Below are 25,313 nucleotides of genomic sequence, written 5' to 3'. Positions count from 1 at the left end.
TTACTGAATATGTGAGGTCCAAGTTGATCTGGTCTCCCATCGACAGCTGTTCTCTCTGTCGGACAAGCACACGTTCCTTCCTACCAGCCTCCTTGGCCTTTTCCAAAGCCTACAATATCACACATTCACTGATATTAACACACATTAAACACTCACCTACACCAAACAGAGAGTAAAATGTAACAGTGTATTATAGACTAGTATAAAAGATTAGTTAAAAACCTTTGCTAAATAGGTTACAGTAATGAAAATAATAATAATAATAATAACAATAATAATAATCTGAGAACCAAACGGACTGAGTTAGCACATTCATATTTAAAGTAAAAATCAAATCCATTACCTATTTTGTTCTAATTTATATCTGATACGAGTCATATTTACTCACATATTTACTTGTATTAGGATCGACAATCTCAACAAAATAGAAAGAGCATAATGTATTGAATCAATCACCCCGACTGTTTGCAAAACAGCTTCACTCAACTCATAAAATACACTGAACCACTCACCAGCCCAAGTTCTCCCCGACTGTTTGCAAAACAGCTTTCTTCAATCAATTCATTCACTTTCTTCTCCAACTGACGAATCTTTTCTTCAGGACTGAAATAATAAGCAGATCCTTGTGCTGAGTGACAGAAACATCCTGTGTTTCAAGCATAAAGACAGCTGGTACACTGATAATAATTATAAATAATACAGTTACGTGTCAAATAAAACCACATTTAATGACAACAGCTCTTTCAACTGATCTCACCACAGGCAGGCATGGCAGTATTAAACTGACATTAACTTTTGACCAGGTAAGATGCTCTAAGATATGGTGTTAGTTGGGTAAAGCTACACAAATGAAATTAGCAGATAACAAGAATGTTTAATGTTCAGGGAACTGTTACTTTGATCGGGTGAGTTGCTACATGATAAAGCAAAGTGAGTGAAACTGAGTGGATAGCAAGTAAAGTGTAAAACACACACCTGTCTTCAGGTTTCGGCTCCAGTGGAGGAGCAGGACCCTTGCCAGACTGGTTCATGGGATCAAAACCCGGGCCTGGAAAAAGAACAACAATAGTTTTATTTAAATATTAACTTTGTTTTGCTTCTGTAAGTCAATTTACATTTTTAATCACAAATTCTATGCAATTGTTGGCTTTAAATGCTGACTACCAGACTTAACTCTAACACTGTTGAGGCTGGAGCACCTACCTCTTGTACCAGCTGACTACCAGACTTAACTCTAACACTGTTGAGGCTGGTGCACCTACCTCTTGTACCAGCTGACTACCAGACTTAACTTTAACACTGTTGAGGCTGGTGCACCTACCTCTTGTACCAGCTGACTACCAGACTTAACTTTAACACTGTTGAGGCTGGTGCACCTACCTCTTGTACCAGCTGACTACCAGACTTAACTCTAACACTGTTGAGGCTGGTGCACCTACCTCTTGTACCAGCTGACGTAAAGCCAGCTGCTCTGACAGCTGTCATTGGCCGAGCCTGTCCATCACTCTGAACAGCTCCTGTGATTGGTCGTGCTCCCATGGAAGATGGCAGTCCAACATGGCCTCTCTGAGCAGTCCCCAATCTCGCAGCTGTGCCGAGGGGAACTTTGCCAGTCTGCAAAAAAGTTCAATCGACACAGGCCCGTAAATGATGCCGTTGACAAAATAAACACTTCTACAAATCGTAAACAAAAACACAGTGAATATAGACTGTATGATGCAGAACAGCATGCCAAAATTGCTAAACTGTTTAGGGTGGTGGTGTTTTTTGTTCTAATGGATTTTATTATTTGCGTAAATGTAATTTTCACGGCTAAATTAAAAACGCGAAAACTGCAAAAATTACACATTCGCGAATAATACCCGTTTTACAGTATTCGAAAAGGCCCAAAATAAATATGTCAATTTTATACTACTAGGCTGACCAATAATACATCATATGCAACTAATGCAACTAAAACAATGTTTAGCAAAGTTGCTTTTCCAAGTGTTATGTTATTGTTAGCGCATATATCAAGAGTAGTAGTTAATAACTCCAGTTGTTACATACCGGGGGAGGCCTTCTGCCATGGCTAGTCCGCAAAACAGCTTTTTGGAAGTTTTCATCATGAGCTAAATCCTATAAGAAAACAAAACAGAACTAAAATGGTACTAACAAAATAATGAATGAATGAATGTTTAACGACACCCCATCACAAAAAGTACATCGGCTATTGGGTGTCAAACAATAGTAAATCTATAAACGAATCGATGATTAACCTCAATATAAAAGTTCAAAATTACATTGTAGAGTCAGTACTAACAAATGATGACAAAATTTATATAAGTTTCACAAATATGCAGTCCAAATATGATTTAAGAATCTAAAATACATACATACAGCATAAATAAGTTCCATCATTGTGAATGTTTAGGATCACACAACACTTTAAAGTTTTTTTTGTTTAATAACACTACTAGAGCACACTGGCTGTTGGATGTCCAACATTAGATAATTCTGTTATATAGTCTTAGAGAAAACCAGCTACATGTTTCCATTAACCGATCTTTTACATATCAAGGGCATGCACTTTCACGCAGACTGGCCTTAAATATACCAGTCATGAGGTACTGGTTTTAATTTTAATCTTTCTCATAATAGAACTGAGAAAATCCAACATGCATAAAAGTAAAATGGTGACTAAAACAAGTCGCTGGATTCTTTTGCTACAAACTTGCAAATATGAAGCCAGAACTATACCGATGTCCAAAAGAAAGTTTTGAAATTGTCTGATAGAAATGTGACAAACAGTACAGTGGGATATGGAAGTATGTATCATAATACATGCAGTGTTTGTAAGGTGTTTTCTAAATTGGTGCTTTTCGATGAACAACAATATTTATCAAATTATTCACATTTTATGGATGTAAAGTTTCTTCTGGACGTTAGTATATAATATTATATTGTGCTATCAAGATTTAAAGCTGGAGTTGTAAAGAGTTAAACTAGAGAATCCTCACCTCAACATCTAGTGTGGTGTTCAGGTTTGAAAATTAACATGAAAACCATGGTCGCCAGCTGAAGAAAACTCTTACTGGCCCTCCAATTACCACATTGATAATTAACTGTGCAGCCAAATTCAAAACTAGAATGTTCTTTATTAAATAATAACCGATCATAAATAAATGAATAAAGTTAAAATTCATATAAAAACATGTTATTAAGTTTTAAACCCATACTATCGGTAACTGAAATAAAAAAAATTCAAAAAGAAATCGATTATAAATAAAAATGTTTCTTTACAAATTACCATTAAATTATATGTATATTAAATCTCATTTTTAATACAGGGGTGAAGACAAAATGCTAGAACAGCTTAGGTATGCAGATTGACTTGCATTGTCTCTGAAGTAAAATATAATGTAGTACAAAGAAACTAAAGGTAGAACTGTGCATGCTTTAGTGAACTAGTCTAGGGCGGCAGTCCTCTTTGTGGCTATGCAAGAGGAATGGAATTTCCAGTAAAGGATCTCCTCGGGAGTGGCTGTCTTCCTATAGATGAGGCACTATAGATATAGATTTATAGAATCATCCACTATTTTGCTAAATTCTCATTCGATTCTGCATTGTGCAGAGATACAGCCCTGAATATGTATTACGGTTTTGTCATTCAGATTACCTTGGATTTTCCATCAATTGCCGTAAAACATGTATCAGAAAACAAGATTTAACATATGCAGATTGATGGTAATTTGTAAATAATTTTATTTTTATTTTACACTGAAATTTTTCAACAATTTTTTTTTATTTGAGGTGGTAAGGGTTTAAAACTTAATAAATTAATATGTTTTTATATGAATTTTATGTATATTCATTATGAAGATACACTAAATCAGGAAATGTTACCGAGCATAAAATTTTAACGAATTTAGCGAGGCCATACAAAACACTAATATTTCACGATGCTAAATTTAAAGATATGTACAAAAAAACGTCCCAAATAATATTTGTATGACCGAATTGTCGGCAATTAACTGAACACACAACAATGGTTGCATGCTGCTGATTAAACGAAAATGGATAGCAAACAACAATAGTTAGCATGCACATTCTGCAATTTTCTACTAAATAGTAAAATTCAACTGTGTGTAAGCTGCATAACATCAAAATAGATCAAAAATATTATTTAACCTAATATTACAGCTTGAGTTTATATAATGCGCACCGTTTTTTTAAACCACAAAATCGATGGTGAATGCAAGATGTACCATTTTCTCCATCACCAAAATTAATGAAAAGCAAAAGCAGTGGTATATTCAAGAAACAAAACTTAAGTTAGGTACTTGAGTACATAGAGCTGCATGTCACATTAAACATAGGCTAGTGCTTGCGTACTCACACATGCACAAATCAAAACAAAATTATATACCAATACACTGTAAATTACTAAATTACTAATAAATAAATGATAACAAAAATATAGCATATTACATTTGGTTCTCGTGGCTAACGTGAATGTGCGAGATTTCTAAATTTATAGTAGTGTGGCAAATTTCCGAATTAAATCTCATGGAAATTAAAAATATTTACGGTCCATTTTTGTCATTTTTGTGCACTTTTTGGCCAGGTATGGATACTTTTGTACATTTCGCATTTATTATAACCAACACAAGTGAAAAGCGATTTTTAAGAGGGTTTTGGCGTTTCGTTGTAATGAACACTGTCTATAACCCATAAAGTACCGTAAACTACCGATCAGCAATTTTTTTTATGGGTGATCGCTAGACATTTTTAAAAGAAAGTTTTTTCTATTGTTATGTATAGTGCGCAACCCCAATTTTTAATCTGCATTTTTCCTGAAAAAGTGTACATAATATGTGGGAAAATACGGTAGTAATCTTTGGATGGTTATGTCACAATGTAACTCTTGGTAAAAAGAGTTTAGATCTGATCTATTCTTATTTCATGTTCTATATCTTCTGCTGCCAGATCTGTAATTTGCGCCAGCGATCAGGCGTCTGCTAACTTTCAACACTATGTATTGTAATTTTTGAAGTCAGAACTATATAATGTGTTATCATGATTTAAAGACGAAGTTGTAAAGAGTTAAACTAGATAATCCTGACCTCAACATCCAGCGTTGCATATCACTGAAGTCAGAACTATATAATGTGTTATCATGATTTAAAGACGAAGTTGTAAAGAGTTAAACTAGATAATCCTGACCTCAACATCCAGCGTTGCATATCACTGAAGTCAGAACTATATAATGTGTTATCATGATTTAAAGACGAAGTTGTAAAGAGTTAAACTAGATAATCCTAACCTCAACATCCAGTGTTGCATTGTAATCGTTGAAGCCAGAATACATGTCATCTTCCTCCTCGCCAGCCAGATGCACCTGTTCCATCATACTGAGCCGGTTCATTATCTACCCTACAAAAATAAATGCCAGTATCCTTGGTAGTCATCAACACAAAGCATGGACTTTGGCAAATCTCAGTGATGTTCATTTCATGTTACTACATATACACTGTTCTTGCAAGCGGTTTTATATATCATTGTTAAAACTGACTAAAAATTAAGTACTGGTAGTGGATGGAACTTTTTCTAAATCTGGATGCAAACAAATGGTTTATTATGCCCAAATACACATTACAAATACATTTCTTTTGGATGGGTGGGTCAGTGTTAGCACACCTAAAGTTTATTTTATGCAAATGAAGGAAGGAAGGAAATCTTTTATTTAATGACGCACTCAACACATTTTATTTATGGTTATATGGTGTCGGACATATGGTTAAGGATATTGAGAGAGGAAACCTGCTGTCCCCACTTCATGGGCTACTCTTTTCGATTAGCAGCAAGGGATCTTTTATATGCACCATCCCACAGACAGGATAGTACGCACCAGTTGTGGGGCACTGGCTGGAATAAGAAATAGCCCAGGAATCTGATCGGGTATCAGGCGAGTGCTGTACCACTGAGCTACGTCACGCCCCTTATGCAAATGATGACAGGTGCGTGCAATCCAGGGTATACTTTACCATATATTTTGGAATATCTTAACATTGTTTAATCCAGACCAAAAACCCCTCCATGTCTATCTTTGCGACCAATTAGTTCCGTGTGTTGTAATTACTGAGAAAGAGTTTGGAAAAACTTCAATGGCAGCAACCCTAACAGCATGTTTGGTGTAGTTGTTTGTAGTTAATAGAGTACATCTCAACTCGAACACTACACTCTGGGTATTAAGATGCTGGTGTACTAAGTGTAATTTTATGATATCATATTAGCATGGAGCATGACCCATATCAGTTTATATTGTTAAGTCCCGTACAATGCAGGGAATGTATGATTAGTTAGGGTTATTAATGTTACAAAGAAACTACAATATTGTTAACAGGGTTATTCTTTTTGGCGTTCTTGTGGTCAACACTCACATGGTTTTTTTTATAACTTTAAAGGGACACACCCTAGTTACGGCTATTTGTTAACCATTACGGCGTTGTTTTTCGCTATTAAACCCCATTTTTCACAAATAAAATTGCACTTTACTTACATTTTATTATTTAGAATACACATTTCCATTCACCTGAAGTGCTTTTTGGTAATCCTGATGTTTGTAAAACCACGAAATGCATTTTTTGCATTTTTTCACAAGACGTGCTGTCGAGAAAAAAACGTTAAGCAAGCGAGGTCCAATCTATTTTTAGAGGGAATATTTCCATTTCAATGTCACAGACGTTGGTATATCACGTGACCGTTATCATTTTGGTTCGGTTTGTTTTCTCGTGCACGGTTCGCGCAATCAACATCCGATTTGTTGCTGTTCATTTGTGAGATTTTTCTTCACAGTTCGTGAATATTTTCAGTAACAATAAAGTTCAGACAAGTACCGTAAGTGTCTAATACAAAACGTTACAAACCCTTAAAACCAATAATTTTGCTAAGTCCTACGATATCTGGAGAGGGGATACAACCAGGACAGAACAGTTGGAACATGTCCAGGAGAGGTGAAACGAACGCACCCCAAGTCTGTGAAATTTGTCGTGACGTAGGCATTGTTGTGCTTCGAGCGACATCTACCGGTGACATCAGAATACTAACTTTCAAAATTATTTCAAGCAATTGGGACATGGGGATTCCCATGGTATTTATCGATATAAAACCTGCTTTTTCACTCCATTTGATAAAAACGTGATCTAAGTGTGTTACAGGTTTGTAGATTAACCAAATTATAATTTATTTTCACTGGATGGAACTAGGGTGTGCGGCTTTAAAATATATTTTATTCATAACTGTGACTTTTGTTTATCAAATAATAACGGATGTGACAATGTTGATATTTTATTCTCTTAGGTGACAGCACCACTACATTCCTATCATGTATTTTAGTGTTTAGAAGTATACTTAATGGAACATTCATATGGATAAAACAAAGAGGGGGTGAGAAGATATGAGATTTTGGACCAAGCTTTAAGCTAGGATTCGAGTCAGCCAGAGATGATTGAAGTCTGGAGATTCCTCAGAGAGAAAGAGGGGGAGGGGGAGAGAGCTAAAAGATACCAAAACAAATTATCTATTTCCTCCTCCCACCTCCCACTTTGGGGTATTAACATAATTAACTGAATGTTGCATTAAGGTATACAATATAACTAACCCTAAAATTTAAGTGTTTCAAGATGAGTGACATCACACATGTATAGTTGCAATATCATAATGATGCAATGCTTATGACATATTCAGGGGCAGATCCACGATTTTGTAAATGGGGTTCCCAAACTTCTAAAAAAGGCAATTTGAGTATGTTGAATGTAAATGAGCGAGATCTGTATGCGGGTGGGTTGTCTCAAGCAAGCTGTGAAAAAAAACCATTACAGTGACACAGATTCCACATATGAGACTGTAACGATGTCACCAATATCGACTTTGTTGAGATCGCATAGGGCAAAATACATGCAATTTTCTGCCATCTGCCATTTTAATTTTTTATGGAATAGTCTTTAAGAGGGGTGAAAGCCTCCGACGTATGCAATGTAATTAATATAAAATCAATGTGTTCTAGTGCAGGGTTTCTGTCAGAGGGTAAAACAGGTATGGCGCCATACAGATTTTGGCAAAATTAAAGGGACATTCCTGAGTTTGCTGCAATTTTTAAGATGTTATCGACTAACACAGGCATCGAAATAAGTCGAGAACGGTCGTTCAGGTTACCGGGAGGTTACTACATGTAAGAAAAGTCGAGAACGATGTTTCGTTCTCGACAAACTTTTCAACGTAACGGTAGTTTCGTTTCGGAAGGTAAACCAGGCAATGCATTCCGGACTTCTGCGTTTCATTTTCTTGTAAGGAATTGCATCTATGTTCGCGCACACTTGTGCAATTCCAAGCAATCTCGGCAATCCGTGTTTAAGCAGCACCCACTAGATAAATTTACTTCAGGATTTCGTTTCTCGTACCTATGTTCGCACGCACCGATACAATTTCAGAATGTCCACGTTAAAAGTAGCAGTAACAGGAATTCAATTCTAACTTTCATATAGTTGTGGTAACCTATAGGTTACCAGGCTATATTTCGTGGTAACCTGTAACAATGCTTATTTCGATGCCTGCTAACAGAGACTTTTTAACGATTGTAATTACATATCAGGGCTCGAAATGCATGCTGATTTTTGCGTGTGCATGTAACTTTTAAAACTGGGTGCACGCGGTGCATGCTAATATTTTTCAAGTACTGTGTATTACGTATACTAGTATCCTGTTGTCTACCAGATTCAGACTCAAGTTGTTGAATTTTGTGTATGCATTTCGTAATCTGTTCGCCACATGAAAACGATAACTTTTATCTTATGGGCGCATCCATTTCGTATCCCATAATCCTACTTACAACAATGGTTGTTCGGTCATTTCCGTGAAATATATTTGCGAAAATTGCCGGCAATATCTCGGTTATATCCGTGAACGGTATTAGGGAAGGTGGTCGAGACCGACTTTGGGGTATCCACACGCATAACACAGTTGTCGTCACTGACAAATTGAACTCCGCCAGATCTGTGATCAATACAAAGTACCGTAACTGCCTTGAAAATTTTCGACCTCAGATATGAGCACTTGATCAGATGATTGCGAATGTGCAGGTGCGTTACTCGCGTAGTTGACTCGAAGTCAGCCAGTGATTATTTCAATCGCAACTTCTCGTCGAATTCCGTAGGCTAATTTATATTATACCAACAGATCTTATCGAGTTAAAAAAGTTGTTAACTTGCTTAATACAAAACACAACTATTCGTACGTTTTTGTAATAGGCCTATTATAGATTTCTGTAAGGTGTTTACGTTGGGTGAAATTTTCAAATTTGATCAAGAATCAGTAATAAACGCAGTTGTATAACGTTCCGGTACTGTTAATAAATACATATAGGTATTGCCGAATAATTCTGAATACGGAATAGCTTCGTATAAAAAAAAATCAACACTCTAATCAAGGTAATTAAAATAGTATTTTCCTCATTGTTAACAGGATTTACCTTATTTTTGGTGCATGCAACTTTTTTTTCAGCATGCACCTAGTGCATGTAGATTTTTTTTCAGCATCCACCTAGTGCATGTAGATTTTTTTTTTTCATTTCTAGCCCTGCATATCAAATTATTTTTCTGTATATATTAGATGCTGTATATTAAACATGTTTCTGATCATTCTAATATTTGTACTAGGTTAAATTTAATTTTATTTCCTAAAATACATTTTTTCGTACATACGAAATTATTTAAATACAAAATCAATTTTGGGCTTCTTACAAATATTAAGACCACCAGAAACACATTAAATATACAGACACTAATATTCTAAACAAGAAACTATATATATATTTTTTTTCATTTGAATATTTTATTTTCATTTTTGGTCACATTTTCACACAGTATATATATATATTTTTATACATACATACACAGATCAAAATTAATATACTATGAAATAAAACAACAAATCTCTTGCCAACACGTCACTGAACCTCACTCAGTACTAAAAACTCAAAAATTTTGTATACATGTAAATATATGGTAATAAATACTTAAGATACTGTCAGTGGTGGATGACCTAGAGATATTTATTCAAACAACTTATGGTATACACTTCATCTTTTAATAAATTCATTATATTTGATTTTATTGGAATACATTTTTTTTTCTAATATATAATAAGAATGTATATGAATTTTTAATATTATAATATCTAGTGATTTCTTCAGAAATTTTGAATTATATATAAATTGCTTTGTCAAAAAGAGCAATAATGTCAATTATGATATTGTTCTTTGAGTGGCCAAGAAGAAAACAGGTACGAGAGAAGATAACTATAGTGTCTGCAGCTTCTTTTATCCATTGCTCGACTTGTTTAATTAAATGTTGGATGTGTACACAATCAAAAAATAAATGCGTATACGTTTCAATATACGCATTACAGACGCTACAATTTGGGCTGCTTATCAATCTAATATTATAGAGAAACCTGTTTGTAGGGAGAATTCTTTGGATTATTCTATATTGGAACCATCTTAGTTTGGTATCCTTAGATATACTGAACACATTGATGTTGATACTTTTCCACTAATTGTATTCTTGTTCAAAATTTAATTCTCTTTCCCATTTAGATATATTTTTTGGTAGAGAAAAGGACTTCTTTATATAGGTGTTATATATATGTTTTGACCCCTGTTTGTTTTGTATTATGGTATTTATATACTTAGGCCAAAATAGAAAGTCAGCTGAAAGTGGTTTGGTGGATAAAAAAGGCCATGTATGTAATATTGCAGCCTTTAGCCCTTCAAATGTAGTAAATGGTGGATGAAAGCCATAAAATTCACAAAATCCATCATATTTAAATAAGTTGCCATCTGGGTCATGCATATCATGTACGTTTGTTATACCTATTATATTCCAATTCTGGTAATAAACACTTTTGTTACCAATTTTAATTAGGGAGTTGAACCACAGTGGTTCGGAACTTACATCATTTTCGTTAAGTTCCACTTTCTTTTTGAATAATGCTAGTATATTGAAATACCTGTTTCAAGAACATATTTGTAATATTTTTCCCACACAGTTTGTGGTAAACATCTCCTATATTAGTAAATAAAATATTTTTGTTTGGGAGGTGACATCTAAGGATATGATACATAATGGATCATGTCCATTTATTGCTCTTCTAATCCATGTTAATTTTAAGGAATTCATAACATATTCTAAGTTTACCATTTTTAAACCACCATTTTCTATATCCTGCATTAGCGAATTCCGAGAAATTCGATCTATGGAACCCTTCCAAATATATGAATAAAAGATCTTGTTGATTGTTTTTATTATACCATTATCTGGATTGGGGATACTGAGAATAAGGTGAACAAGTTTAGAGAGAGCCAAGGATTTGACAACAGTAATTCTACCCAGCATAGTAAGATGACGTTTAGACCAGGTATTCAGTAACTTTGAAATCTCTTCAATTTTGTCAGTATAATTTAATTGTACAATTTGATTTAACTGAACACTAAATTTAATTCCCAAGAAGGTAAAAAAAAAAATGTGACCATTTTAAGTGTTTTATCTTTACATAGATTATTAGTATTATTTGAATTTGATCCGATCCAAATAGCAATAGTTTTTTTTAAATATTAGGTTTCAATCCTGAAAATTTAGAAAATTGATCTATTAAATTTAATATGTTCCTTAGTGAAGCTTCTGTCCCATCGAGTGTTATAGCTGTATCGTCTGCATACTGCATTATTTTATATTCTCGTTTTTCTATTACTATTCCTTTTATTGACTTCTCCTTTCTAAACAAATTTTCCATGATTTCAGCGCACAATATAAAAAGATATAGTGCTATTGGGTCCCCCTGTCTACATCCCCTCCCTACTGGAACATTTTTGAATTACAGTTAACATACAGTCCTTATTTAATATACTGACCCATTTTATAATGTCCTCGCCATAGTTAAAAAAGTTTAAGGTTTTATTAATAAATCCCCAAGATACAGAATCAAAAGCTTTCTCAAAATCTTCTAACAAAAGGAGTGCCGGAATATTATTTTCACCAGTGTAATGCATCAGGTCATATAATAATCTGGTATTTTCGGCTATGCAACTGCCTGCTAAGAAACTCTTTTGATTTTCATGAATTAATTTATCTATAGATTGTTTTATTCTATTGGCTATACAGCCAGAAATTATTTTATAAGTGGTATTTAGTAAAGATGTTGGTCTCCAGTGTTTTAGAACATTACGGGGTTTGTTTCCTTTTGGCAACAGAGTAATAATGCCTTGTTTTTGAGTTATTGACAGCTCGTCAATTTCAAACGAATGGTTAATGCTTCGAAGTAAATATTTTCCAACGTCCTGCCAAAAGAATTTTAAAAATTCGACTGTGAACCCATCTGGCCCCGGCGTTTTATTAGTTTTCATATTTTTTAATACATACAATGCCTCACTTGCTGTTATTTGACCTACATATTCGTTAACATTTTCAACTTTGGGAATATTTGTATTTCTAAAAACCTCATTTAAATCAATATCTATTAGATATTCTTCCTGTGACATATATAGTTTCGAGTAGTACGATCCGGCTTCTTCCAATATTTGATTTTGTTCAATAATAATGTTACTATCCTCACAAACAATTTGGGTTATAGTTTTATTTACAGTTTCTTTTTTCTAGATTTAAAAAATATTTCGATGGCTTTTCTCCGTTTTCTATCCACCTAGCTCAGCTTCTCAAAATTAAACCTTTCATATCTTATTTTCTATCTAATTCCTCCTGTTTTTTCTTTTCTTCCAACCATTCAACAAATATCTTTGATTCAGGATTTTTATCCACTAACTCAGTTAAAAAAAAAAAATCGATTTTCCAGTTGTTTTCTTTTTAATTCCTTTTCCTTTTTAAGAGCTGCACTAAAACTGATTGACATGCCCCTTATTTTTGTAAGGAGGATTTCCAAAAATAGATGGTCACTTATCATAAAGGATATAAGATGTGGGTCTGCAGACAACAGGTAATTTCTATCATAGGGAAGTAAAGCATACTCCTCTATTACTGTATAAGTAACCGATTTCACACGTTCCACATACTGAGTATTATTTAATAGGGAGTTGTTAAATTTCCAAAAACCTTTGCCTTTAGTAAATTCTGAAAGTTTGATAAAGATCTCTATGGCATTATGGTCTGTTTTATACCCTGGAACAATACTAGTTTTTAAGATATAAGATACTACTTCTTCTGTTACCAGGAAAAAATCCAGCCTTGTTTTTTGTAATGGCGATTTCCTTGACCATGTATATCGTCTACTTTCTGTGTTTATTCTCCACGGATCACATAAATTACATTTATTCATGTTTAGTATCTCGTTACGGGCCTGAGGGTTATGTCTGTGTTTATAGTTATAAGTATCCAACTCTTGGTCAAGTACAAGATTGAAGTCCCCACAGACAATATTCAATTCATTATCAAATTCTTCAATAGATTCAGAAACAGTTTTATAGAAATCAGGAGTGTCTTTGTTTGGGCCATATATATTTACAATAGTTATTCTGTAGAAGCTCGTTTCTATTTCAATAACTAGTAAATTGCCCTTATCGTCACATTTTGTTCTACCCAATTTATATTCAAAGTTAGACTTTAAAAAATTGCTACTCCCCTGGAGCTGCTATTAAACGAATTAGTAAGGCATGCATAACCCCAGTGTGCTCTGATATATGCTTTTTGACTGTTTTCGAAATGTGTATCTTGTAAACAAAAAAATGGAACAGTCCAATTTTCTAAGATAATTAAAAACATCTCTGCGTGTATCCAGGTCACCAAGTCCCTGACAGTTTATTGAAAGAATTTTAAGAGTCATGGCTAACTTTATCTAGAGACATGGATACAGTGTCTTTACCTGAAGATAGGCTATACTTGTAAAACTGAGGTAGTGTTTCAGTGAACAGTGTGTGTATCACAATTTTGATTTTGAAGTCACATGAGATCTCAGACGTGTTGGCATGAAATACTACTATGTGTACATAAATCAAATATCCGTTTATGTGAAAATGGGGGAACCCCCAGCATAAATGCATAAATCAAGCTAATTCTCACCCAGTGTCTGGAGAATTAAACAATACCGTATTTTGGTATTAAAGATTACCGCTATCCTTGTTAAAGGACACACAAAGAGAAAGAAATATTGCAATAAATAAATAGCAAATTGGCTATTATAAATTATTACATATTTTGTAAGGATTATAAGTCACTGTCAAAAGACATCGATAAATAAGGTCCAGCGACAATTGAAATACGCCTACTATCACAACGCCGTTGTTATAGTTACAGCGAGCACAACAACAACAACAAAAAGAATAATGTTATTACAAGCCCACCCCCAACCCCCACCCACCCAAAAAAAAAAAAAAACATAAAAAAAAACATCTAGCCCGCCACCACCTTTGATTGGGTATAGACTTACATTACCTAGCCCTGTATGGAACACACACCTTTGGTTTTCCATACATAGTGAACAGGTGTCAGATTAATTAACCAAAACAAAATAATAAGCATAAAACAAAACCCATACATTAATATTACTTATTCTTATGGAAGTGTGGCTTTACAAATACACACACACACACACACACACACACACACACACACACACACACACAACTTTCCCCTCCCTACCTTTGGTTGGATAAAAAAATAACCTACATTACATGTCACAATATAGAATACTAAATGTTTGCTTTTACCACCTTTGGTTGTGTAAAACATTTACATACGTATATTAGCTGACCCTGTACGAAACGCACAAATGTTATTCTAAGCACAGTGAAAAGGTGTCAGATTAATAAACCAAAAACAAAATCCACATACCTTTGGTTGGGTAACATATGTTCAGACGTATATTGCATGACACAATATGGAATACACAACTTTTTGTTTTTCTATGCACAGTGAACAAGTGAAAGATCTCTGTAGCCATGTAGGCTATCAACACTCCTCTGTAACAATCGACCGACAAAGTTCCTAAATTAAAATAAAGTAAAACAGAAAATCACTCGACCCTATGTTCCTAAAACAAACTAAACCCTAACCGTTCCTGAAATAAAACACAAAATAACGCAAAGTTCCTAAAATAAAATAAAATAAAATGGAAATTAACTCGAGTTATTGGCTTTATTTTAGTAATCGTCAGAGTAGTTAAAATTATAGAAAATTACATATTCGTTATTTAGTGTAGGCCTATAGTAAATGGTTGTATTTAGGTGGCGGACATATTCTATAACCGTACCAAAAGCTCTAACGACTAACCCAAACCCTATCCTAACCATTACAAGGGGGTACGGATCGAAATGATGCCAATGGAACGGCCGGTAGACATCAAAAATGTGTTTGTGGTAAGAAAGGTAAGCACGAGAACGTACGTGACGAAAATGGGTTACTAACGTATTCTTGTTATGGGACGATACAAACTATCAAATAAATAAATTTTGGATGTAAACACAACTTGCGACATTCGGTAAAACATACTTAAATACTTACAGATTTGAATATATTTATGGACACAACTGTTGCAAATTTGTATATAAGATACTTGTGGCCTTTGGTTCTGTTTCTAAATAATTAAAAGAAGGACAGCTACTGAGGAATGTTCAATCCCATAATGCATTTGTCAACAGGTGTTTAAACCGGAAGTTTTATCGTAGCAACTAGAATTTATTATTAAATTTTAGTAAAAATAGAATTTAATAATAATAATAATAATAATAATAATAATAATAATAATAATATAAAAATAGTTTAACTTTAATAAAATAATAATAGAAAATACAAGAACTGTAAATGATTCGGTGATTTTTGTCAAAAACAAAAATTGCAGATAATTTTTATTTAACGTTTTATCAATTATTTTATGCATCAAATTAAGTCATTTCGTTTTTAATTAAGGAAATGTTATAGATTTTAGTTCTGCGTTGACTTAATTGTGGTCAAAATACAACAGTAATAATTTTTCAATGCTCCAAACAATGGTATCAGGTCGTTTCGCCCTTATTCCCGATCGCCCCGTGTCGTTTCGCCCCCACAACCGGGTCGTTTCGCCCTCTATACAGGGTAGTTTCGCCTTCATGTTTATGTTTGTGAATGATGAATAAATGTGTTTACGTGACTCTAGTTGCAATCAGATATAGGTTATCAATGTGTAACCCTTTATCAACCATAAACACCATTTATATGTATATGTTATTATGTGCAATATTTTAAAGAACCCCTCCCCTCACACCATCCCAGTTCCTACGGGCCTGATATATTTTATATTAATAAGTACGAAGACTAGCCTACACAATGATATTGTCGATAGGACATTAGTTATAAAGTGCTTTGGTGTGTGTGGGGGGTGGGCGGGGGGGGGGGGGCACTTTTAGCAAATTTGCGAAATTGGGCTCTGTAATATCCATTGACGTGTCATGTTTACATCTATGCTGAAGAAGATTTATGATGAAATATTAAAAGGTCCATTTGCTTCAGTTTACATTTTAAAAAAATGCTTGTTGTATGCTATATATGGCATTGTTGTTGTCCTTATTATTAAAATAATGCGTATTTTGTTATTAAAATGGTTTAAAATAATGCGTGTTTTGTGCTTTTTTAAACAGATTTTAACTAAGAGTTCCTGTTAGAAAATCACATAGGCCTACAGATGTAATCATAGAGCGAGTGTGAAATATTATTACATTTTGTGTGTTTTTCTTCTAATTAGGTCCATTTGCGCCAGGTTACATTAAAAAAGTAATTAAAAAAGTCATTTTAAAAAATGTTTGTTGTATGCTATATATGGCATTTTATGCGTATTTTGTTATTAAAATGTTTTAAAATAATGCGTGTTTTGTAGGGGGTTTTAAAAAGATTTTGTGAGAATATGCTCGTTTTGGGTATGAGCTATCTCCACTGCAAATCAGGCCAAAATATTTCATCTATTAAGAAAGTTATGAATACTACCACATTGTTTGGTTGACGGCCTTTGTTTCTAATGAAATTGATTGTTTATTAATAAATAAATTAATTAATTAATCTCATTAAAAATGATCCAGGTTTCTTGTGCTGTAATTGTTTAATCAACGAAACCGTTTTTTGTTTCAGTCAAAATTATTAAAATTATTAATTAATTATTGTGTTAAATAATGAATTAAGTGCAAACCTCACCAGTAGTTTGTATGTTGAATGAACTACCTTCCCTGAAAGTTTCATTATAATCCAACCAATATTTAAAAAGTTGTGACATTTTGTGTGTTCAAAGTCGGCGTTATTTAATCGAAACGGTCACAACTTTTCTTTTGTTTTAGTAGTAAAACGAAGCATAAAATGGGCGTGATTCGACATCTTCAAAATGTCATAACTTTTTAAATATTCATCCTACAGCAAAAATTTAAACAGCATTTTAAAGCTTGGTTCAGGCTCTGTTTAATGGTAGCTGATTGATATCTATCTATGCATGTTGAATTTATGTTTCACATACATATCCTTTCACCCCTCTTGTAGAATATTCCATAAAAAGTCATCATGGCAGCCGGCACAAAATTATTACATGCTTTTTGCTCTATGCGATCTCAGCGAAGTCGATACAGGTGACATGGTTATCATCTAGTATGTGGAATCCATGTCATTGTAATTGTTTTTTCAAGATTTCTGTCTGGACAAAATGTGGGTAAAATTTAACGAAAAATAAAGGTAGAAGCAATTTATTGTAGTTGTCAACATTTTGTTTCGGACTTTACATTTAAGTCTACAACCTTGTTAGGTGACTATTAGGGCCTACGACAAAATTATGGGTAAAATTATTTTTATATACCAAATTTTGCATACTAGTACCACCCCAATACATAGGGGTGAAACGACTCATAATGGAGGACGAAACGATTCATTCTAAGGGCGAAATGACTCGGGGCGAACGGGAATAAAGGCAAAACGACCCGGATTCCAAACAATTTGGAGGAAATTGGTAACTGTTGTAGTGGCGGTATGCTCAAAATGTCTACTTCCTCAGCACTTTGGGTATTATTTATAGGAGACAAAACATGTTTTCATTGAAACTTTCTATCGTATGTATTATTGTGTAATAGTCTGATAAGAAATGATCCATCTGAAAAGCAATAGAGCAGCTCATTCAGATATTCTGGTGTTGAAACATGGAATACAATCCCAGATAATGCAGATTCTATTAAGACTATTTTTTTTAAAGAAAGTTGAAAGTGTATCATAATCCTTACCTTCATTTAAAATACAACATAAAAAAATTCATAACAAAAATACCACTTACACAAACAAGAAGAGGCCACTGTCAAAGAAACGGAAATGTATTATTTATAACGTGTATTAATATGTGAACTGTAATGTGCATTTTAGACCATGAGAATGAAAGTTATAGATTTGCGTACCGCTGAAAATTTTCGTTATTTACAATTTTTTTCATTAATTACACAAAAAAGGCACTTAACGATCATCACATAAATTCAAGTTCCAAATCGTCAATGGTGGTAATGTCTACGAGGTCCTTCGCCCCAAAACTGCCATCTCCGTCATAAATTCAGAAGTGTAGCCCAGTAGAGCATTGAATCCTCAAGCAGGAAGCAGTATATTCCAAACATTGACGAAAATTGCCGAACTCTTGATGTGTCGACCCCATTTGGACTTGAATCTACTATGGAAATAATAGATCAATAAAAATAACGAATAATGAAAAAAAGCCTCGTGTTTTTAAAATTGTTCGGACACAAATCTATAACTTTCATTCTCTTGGCCTTATTATAGTCTTGATGCTTTATTACTAATTATAGGACAATTGGCTCATTCATTAATCCCATATAAAAAAATAAAAAAAAACATTTTTCAATCCCGAAATAATACCGATACCGAATGGTATACCTCCCAACTCTTAACAAAAATCCCTACAAAACTTGACCATGTTGGAACCATTGCTTGTTTCTCTTAGGCCCGATTTCTCGTTGACGGCTCAAAGCAGCTAGGTTTAAACCTTCGGTCAAGATCAACTAAGCCTAGTTCATAATAAACCATGATTCATTTCAGATCCTATTTCACGTGCAAAATCATTCTCTCGCTCAACTAAACCAGGCTGTTCCATGAAGCGGACGTTTCATGTACCCCTTCATATGTTCATGTTTTGTTTCTTTTTACCAGTAATGATAGCCCGTAGTAACAATTATACCTTATATGAACGAGAAATACTTATTTCTATTATTAGTGAACATAGGGATGTTGTCGAGGATAAAAAAAAACCCAACAAACAGCAGAAGTAACGGGGAAATAGAACGTGCATGGACGACAATAACCACTAAATTCAATGCAATTCAAGGCACCCGAAATCGTACAACTAAACAATTAAAAAGATGCTGGAAAAAAGTCGCCGAGTCTTGCATCAAAACAGCAAAGATGTATAATATTGTTCTAAAGACTTTGTTAGAAAAGAGAACTGATTCATATTCTGCAGTTATAGTTGGATACTCTAGAAAACATACTGACTTTCAAACTTGCAGACAATCTATATATTCAATATTGTCCATATATAAAAAAATGTTTTGTTTAACAACACCACTAGAACACACTGATTAATTAGTCTTCGGCTGTTGGATGTCAAACGTTTGGTAATTCTAACATGTTTTCAGACGAAAGTCGGTACACTTTCCATTAGTAGCAAGATATGTTTATATGCACTTTCCCACAAACAGGACATCACATATCATGGCCTTTGTCTATACCAGTCGTGGGACAGAAAATCCCTAACATTTTGGTAACTCATTAAAGCATATTCAAGTAATAAAAAACACTTTATAACAAGATGTTAAAACATTTATGACCAATTTTCTAATTACGAATTGTTATAAACCTACATGTGACCTTGGGAGGGGTAAAAAATGATGCTAAACGTATGTGTTATAGATCTTTGGAAAGGTATTCTAAAGCATAACATGACAGGAATGGTTTCGTATTGAATTTCAAAAATAATATTTTATCACCCCCCCACACACACATACACACTGCTGTTGAATTTTTTTTGTTTCGTAACATCTATCTCGTCTCCAGATAATGTATTCCCTGTGTCATGCTGCAATGACTAAAATGGTGCGACAGATAGCACGGTTTGCATTTGCTATACTCATGGAAGTTAAATCCGCACATACTATTTGAAATGATCCTGTTACAAGAAACCTCAACGTGACCAATAGTTGTTGCATAAGTGTAATGTTATGGCCCCTCTTTATACGTTGTAATTGATTACGAAAGATAATTTCCAAGTTATGCACACCTTCTTTGGTAAAACGGAACCGCTGCAGAAATTCTTTGTCACTGTATACATCAAATGGGTTAAACTGTAATCTAAAACCATGTGGTATGTTGAATATACGCCTATTTTCTAGCATTATTTCCATATCGTCAACGTCTGAGTCCGCCATATTTCCATGGATCAAGGCCTTAAACGCCCGATTTGGAGGTTTAACTTGAACCTGGTTCAAGAAGATTTTGATCCAAGATTCAAATTTGATTTGCAACGAGAAATGAGAATTTTAATTGAGCCGAGTTTGAACCGAGTTTAAACCGCGAATCAGGTTTAAACCGGCGACGAGAAATCGGCCCTTAGTCTCCTACAGTGCAACCTAATAGAGTACATGCATGCTGTATTCATCATTGCTTTCTGGAGAATCCATACAACATCACTCTTTGGTTAAACTTAGTCTCCTACAGTGCAACCTAATAGAGTACATGCATGCTGTATTCATCATTGCTTTCTGGAGAATCCATACAACATCACTCTTTGGTTAAACTTAGTCTCCTACAGTGCAACCTAATAGAGTACATGCATGCTGTATTCATCATTGCTTTCTGGAGAATCCATACAACATCACTCTTTGGTTAAAGGTAGACTAAACTCCAGCAAGAGCTGTATATGTTGGAAAGATGCATACACGGACCACCAACACATACTGACACTTTAACAAATGAAAAACGCGTAATTTTAGAATTAATAAAAAAACTTGATTATTCCTGCTAACTGGGGGCAGCCATTTTGTTTCGTTTTTGTGACGTCCGGTGGTATAGCTTGGGGCGAAGTGACATCAGCTCAGGTCCAACTTTTCTATTATGCACAGTGTAAACAAATGCTCTAATTTACGACAAGGCGCTTCGCTTTCATCAACCTGACTTGTAAAACAACATAAATGACTTGATCGTATAATAAACTATTTAACTAAATATATTTAAATTTGCATCAATATAACGAAATGGAGTTGTAGTATTTTTTTCTTTTGAAAAATCCAAAGAAAAAATGCATATTATTAGGCCTATTGGTAGGATACGTTCGAGCAAAATCGACCACTCACGATACCCAAGTGATAAAAAAAAATTCTCTGGGACTACGTAATTGGTCAGTTTTATGATTTGAGATGGGGAAAGTCTACTTAATCAAGGGTTTTACAGAATTACTTACAGTAATAAAGCTGGTAAAGTCCATTACGATTTGAGGTTATCACACAATACCCTGTGATCTTAATAAAAGAGGCACGTCTTTTTAGTGTGTCTAGACACAGTGTCTGGGGGACCATCTAAATATACACCTGCCAATCAAGAACCACAGGTACAGGCCACGAAAAGAAAAGACCAATTAAAGGTAGGGTCAACTCCAACAAGAACCTTATGTGTTGGAAAGATGCATACCCGGACCACCAACACATACTGACACTTTAGCAAATGAAAAACACGTAATTTTAGAGTTAATAAAAAACCATGAAGTATTCCTGCTAACTGGGGGCAGCCATTTTGTTTTGTTTTTGTGACGTCCGGTGGGATAGCTTGGGGCGAAGTGACGTCAGCTCCTGACCATCTCCTGTATGTACAGTGTAAACAAAAGCAGTAATTTTCGACACGGCGCTTCTCTTTGATCAACCTGACTTGTAAAACAGCATAAATGACGTAATAATATAATAAACTATTTAACTAAATATATTTCAAGTTGCATTAACGGAACAAAATGGGGTTATAGTATTTTTCTCTGTTTAATAATCCAAAGGAAAAATGTACACTATTACGCCTATTGATATGCTACGTTGGAGCAAAAACGACAACCCACGATACCCAAGTGATAATTTTCTTTTCTTTGGGACTACGTAATTGGTCAGTTCTGTGGTTGTAGATGGAAAAGTCTACTTAATCAATAGTTTTACAGAACTATTTGCAGTAATAAACCATGTCCATTACAATTTTAGGGGCGACAGGTAATATTCCACAATACCGGTATGTATTTTTGTGTCTAGACAGCATCAATTAATTGGCTCGTCTGGTTACCAATCAAATACACACCTGCCAATCAGAAATCACAGGTAGAAGCAACTAACAGCATAGACCAATTAACTAAGAAAACACTCCGTGTATCATTTCAGAACGTAGGTTAATGCATGGGAAAAACATTGTTAATTGTTTCGACTTGTTGTGTAGCCACTTTGACAATGGTATTTTATTTTGTATTGAAAAATAATATATATAGTGCTGGATATACTTACTGTTGGCTTACTGGGATGTGTATTATTACAGAACATTGCAATGTATGACTATTTATCATCCCGCAAAAACCAGGTAGATTGTGTTTCTCTAGTTCTAAGGCTCATTCTTGACGTGACGCGTTAAGTATTACGTAACCACCAGCTCGCCAGAGGGCGTACTCACTGAGATGGTACAAAATGGCTGCGCCCGTTATATATAATAGTCATCACATTTAACAGTTTTATTAATTAACTATACGATTATACTTGTTGATATTAAGCAGTAATGTGCATTATGTATCGTTGAATATGCACTTAGCATTCCTTTAAACTTATCAATCAATCAACTGCTTACATCCAGCTTCAAACATGCTCGTTGTGATACAAACTCTGAAATAGCCATCAGTCTTTATGACATTACAAATATGTGGGATTGTGTGGTAGTATTCAAGTACATGGGCAAATATGGTACTAATAGACTGATGACATAATTAATTAAACCCAGCCTCGGTGGCATCATGGTTAGGCCATCGGTCTACAGGCTGGTAGGTACTGGGTTCAGATCCCAGTCGAGGCATGGGATTTTTAATCCAGATACAAACTCCAAACCCTGAGTGAGTGTTCTGCAAGGCTCAATGGGTAGGTGTAAACCACTTGCACTGACCAGTGATCCATAACTGGTTCAACAAAGGCCATAGTTTGTGCAATCCTGTGTGGGAAGCGCAAATAAAAGATCCCTTGCTGCCTGTCATAAAAGAGTAGCCTATGTGGCGACAGCGGGTTTCCTTTAAAAAAAAAAACAGTGTCAGAATGACCATATGTTTGACGTCCAATAGCCGATGATAAGATAAAAACCAGTGTCAGAATGACCATATGTTTGACGTCCAATAGCCGATGATAAGATAAAAACCAGTGTCAGAATGACCATATGTTTGACGTCCAATAGCCAATGATAAGATAAAAAAATCAATGTGGCGTCGTTAAATAAAACAAACTTTACTTTTAATTAATTAAAGGAAAATTACCAGAGTTTTTAAACACTAAGGCATAGTTTTGACTTTTAGAGCCATTTTTGATAACTGAAATCATACTTTACTTAGATTTTATTGTTTAATAGATTATCCATTTCCGTACATTCAGAGTGGTTTCGGTCATCCTGTTGATTTAATATCACAATAGGCATTTCTCATATTTTTAAAAATGCACATGCAGCTGAGAAGTAACAGTTATGGAGTCGAGTTTTAGTCTATTTTTAGAGGGTATTTCACCATTTTAAAGTCACAGGCTCATGTTTCACTCCAATATAACTTTATCCAAATGTGTTACAGGTTTATAGATTAAGTAAACTTAGTGTGCATTTTCATGTTCTGAAACTAGGGTCTGTCCCTTTAAAATTAACTGAATAATAAAATAAAAATGTTTACTTTCACACCCTTCCCTTTTATTTATTGTTGATTACAAACAAATATATGCATAGCCAATCAAATAATGTATATTTATAGGTAACTGAATACTGAAAATATAACTTGTACGCTTAAAAGCCTGATTATAATAAAACAAAATGCTGTTGATTTTTACATTGGATTTTGTATTTTTTTTAAAATGTAATTTAAAGTATAACTTAAAATGATTCAAAATTCCCACAGAATCTGTGTAGAATTATAATTGGTGGCACTGTGAACAGAAGCAACATACAACCATACAAAGTAGGCTCAAATTGTTTTATTTTGTTTTCTTTGTTTAAAACACAATTACACAAGTCATAGCCAAGGGTCATTATTCATATATGATAACTTATGTTCCAGGTTTTTATTCCTTAAAGTTTGTAATTGTGAACAAAATAATTAGTTCTGTTTTATTATTTTGAACTTTCAATATGATTATTTATTTTGTTACTATTGTATATTTTTACAGACCTCATACACGTGTAAATTATGAATCAGTTGGACAGTGTTCATGCTTGGCTGGAGAAGTCGTGGATTAAGGTTCCACATGACTGGATTGAGGCATGTCTGGAGTGGATTCAAGAACAAAACCAGGTTACTATTAATACCCTTGATCACATTATGGAGGGTTTTTTTAACATTGTTTTTGTTTTTCACATTTTTTCCCAAAGGAGAGGTGTAATGTTTAAACAATGCTGGACTTAACATGGTTCTTTTTGAATGGTAGATTTTGTCAACTGTGACATACAGTATTTACCATTCTAGATTTACTTGTATTTCGCAAATTTATTTTTAATTTTTTTTAATTATTATTTAAAAGAAAAAGTTTTATTAGTGTCATAATTCAGGGCTTGAAGATTTACAACAGCTATAGGGTTATCATATGCAGGTATGCATGAAGATTTACAACAGCTACAGGATTATCATATGCAGGTATGCGTGACGATTTACAACCGCTATAGGATTATCATATGCAGGTATGCATGAAGATTTACAACAGCTACAGGATTATCATATGCAGGTATGCATGAAGATTTACAACAGCTATAGGATTATCATATGCAAGTATGCCTGAAGATTTACAACCGCTATAGGATTATCATACGCAGGTATGCATGAAGATTTACAACCGCTACAGGATTATCATATGCAGGTATGCGTGAAGATTTACAACAGCTACAGGATTATCATATGCAGGTATGCATGAAGATTTACAACTGCTATAGGATTATCATATGCAGGTATGCATGAAGATTTACAACTGCTACAGGATTATCATATGCAGGTATGCGTGAAGATTTATAACAGCTATAGGGTTA

At 34.2% G+C, this 25,313-nt stretch overlaps 2 protein-coding genes across 6 annotated transcripts in view; one reads left to right on the top strand and one right to left on the bottom strand.

The window, feature by feature from the left end:
- The window catches only part of LOC121371896 (intraflagellar transport protein 88 homolog), a 64,682-nt gene extending 49,004 nt beyond the window's left edge, over positions 1–15,678 (bottom strand). For 2 of the 3 annotated variants that reach the window (XM_041498123.1, XM_041498124.1), the window contains exons 1-7: positions 15,546–15,678; positions 5,306–5,415; positions 2,050–2,118; positions 1,440–1,614; positions 976–1,048; positions 513–603; positions 5–109 (exon numbers count right to left, since the gene is read on the bottom strand). In XM_041498123.1, the coding sequence (XP_041354057.1) occupies positions 5–109; positions 513–603; positions 976–1,048; positions 1,440–1,614; positions 2,050–2,118; positions 5,306–5,407 (615 nt within the window). In that variant the 5' untranslated portion in view covers positions 5,408–5,415; positions 15,546–15,678. Of the gene's footprint in view, positions 1–4; positions 110–512; positions 604–975; positions 1,049–1,439; positions 1,615–2,049; positions 2,119–2,999; positions 3,006–5,305; positions 5,416–15,545 lie in introns of those variants that run through there. The other variant, XM_041498125.1, reaches the window with a different exon arrangement.
- Positions 15,679–17,982: 2,304 nt separating this feature from the next.
- Positions 17,983–25,313, top strand: part of LOC121371895 (recQ-mediated genome instability protein 1-like) — a 65,576-nt gene continuing 58,245 nt past the window's right edge. Inside the window, exons 1-2 of one of the 3 annotated variants that reach the window (XM_041498120.1) lie at positions 17,983–18,053; positions 24,464–24,588. In XM_041498120.1, coding sequence (XP_041354054.1) covers positions 24,484–24,588 — 105 coding nt within the window. In that variant the 5' untranslated portion in view covers positions 17,983–18,053; positions 24,464–24,483. Of the gene's footprint in view, positions 18,101–18,159; positions 18,356–24,463; positions 24,589–25,313 lie in introns of those variants that run through there. The other 2 variants (XM_041498121.1, XM_041498122.1) reach the window with 2 other exon arrangements.

This window comes from Gigantopelta aegis, chromosome 4 (assembly GCF_016097555.1).
Source record: "Gigantopelta aegis isolate Gae_Host chromosome 4, Gae_host_genome, whole genome shotgun sequence".
NCBI lineage: Eukaryota > Metazoa > Mollusca > Gastropoda > Neomphalida > Peltospiridae > Gigantopelta > Gigantopelta aegis.
Note: the sequence above shows the minus strand (reverse complement) of the source record. Positions and strands in the feature narration are given on the sequence as shown.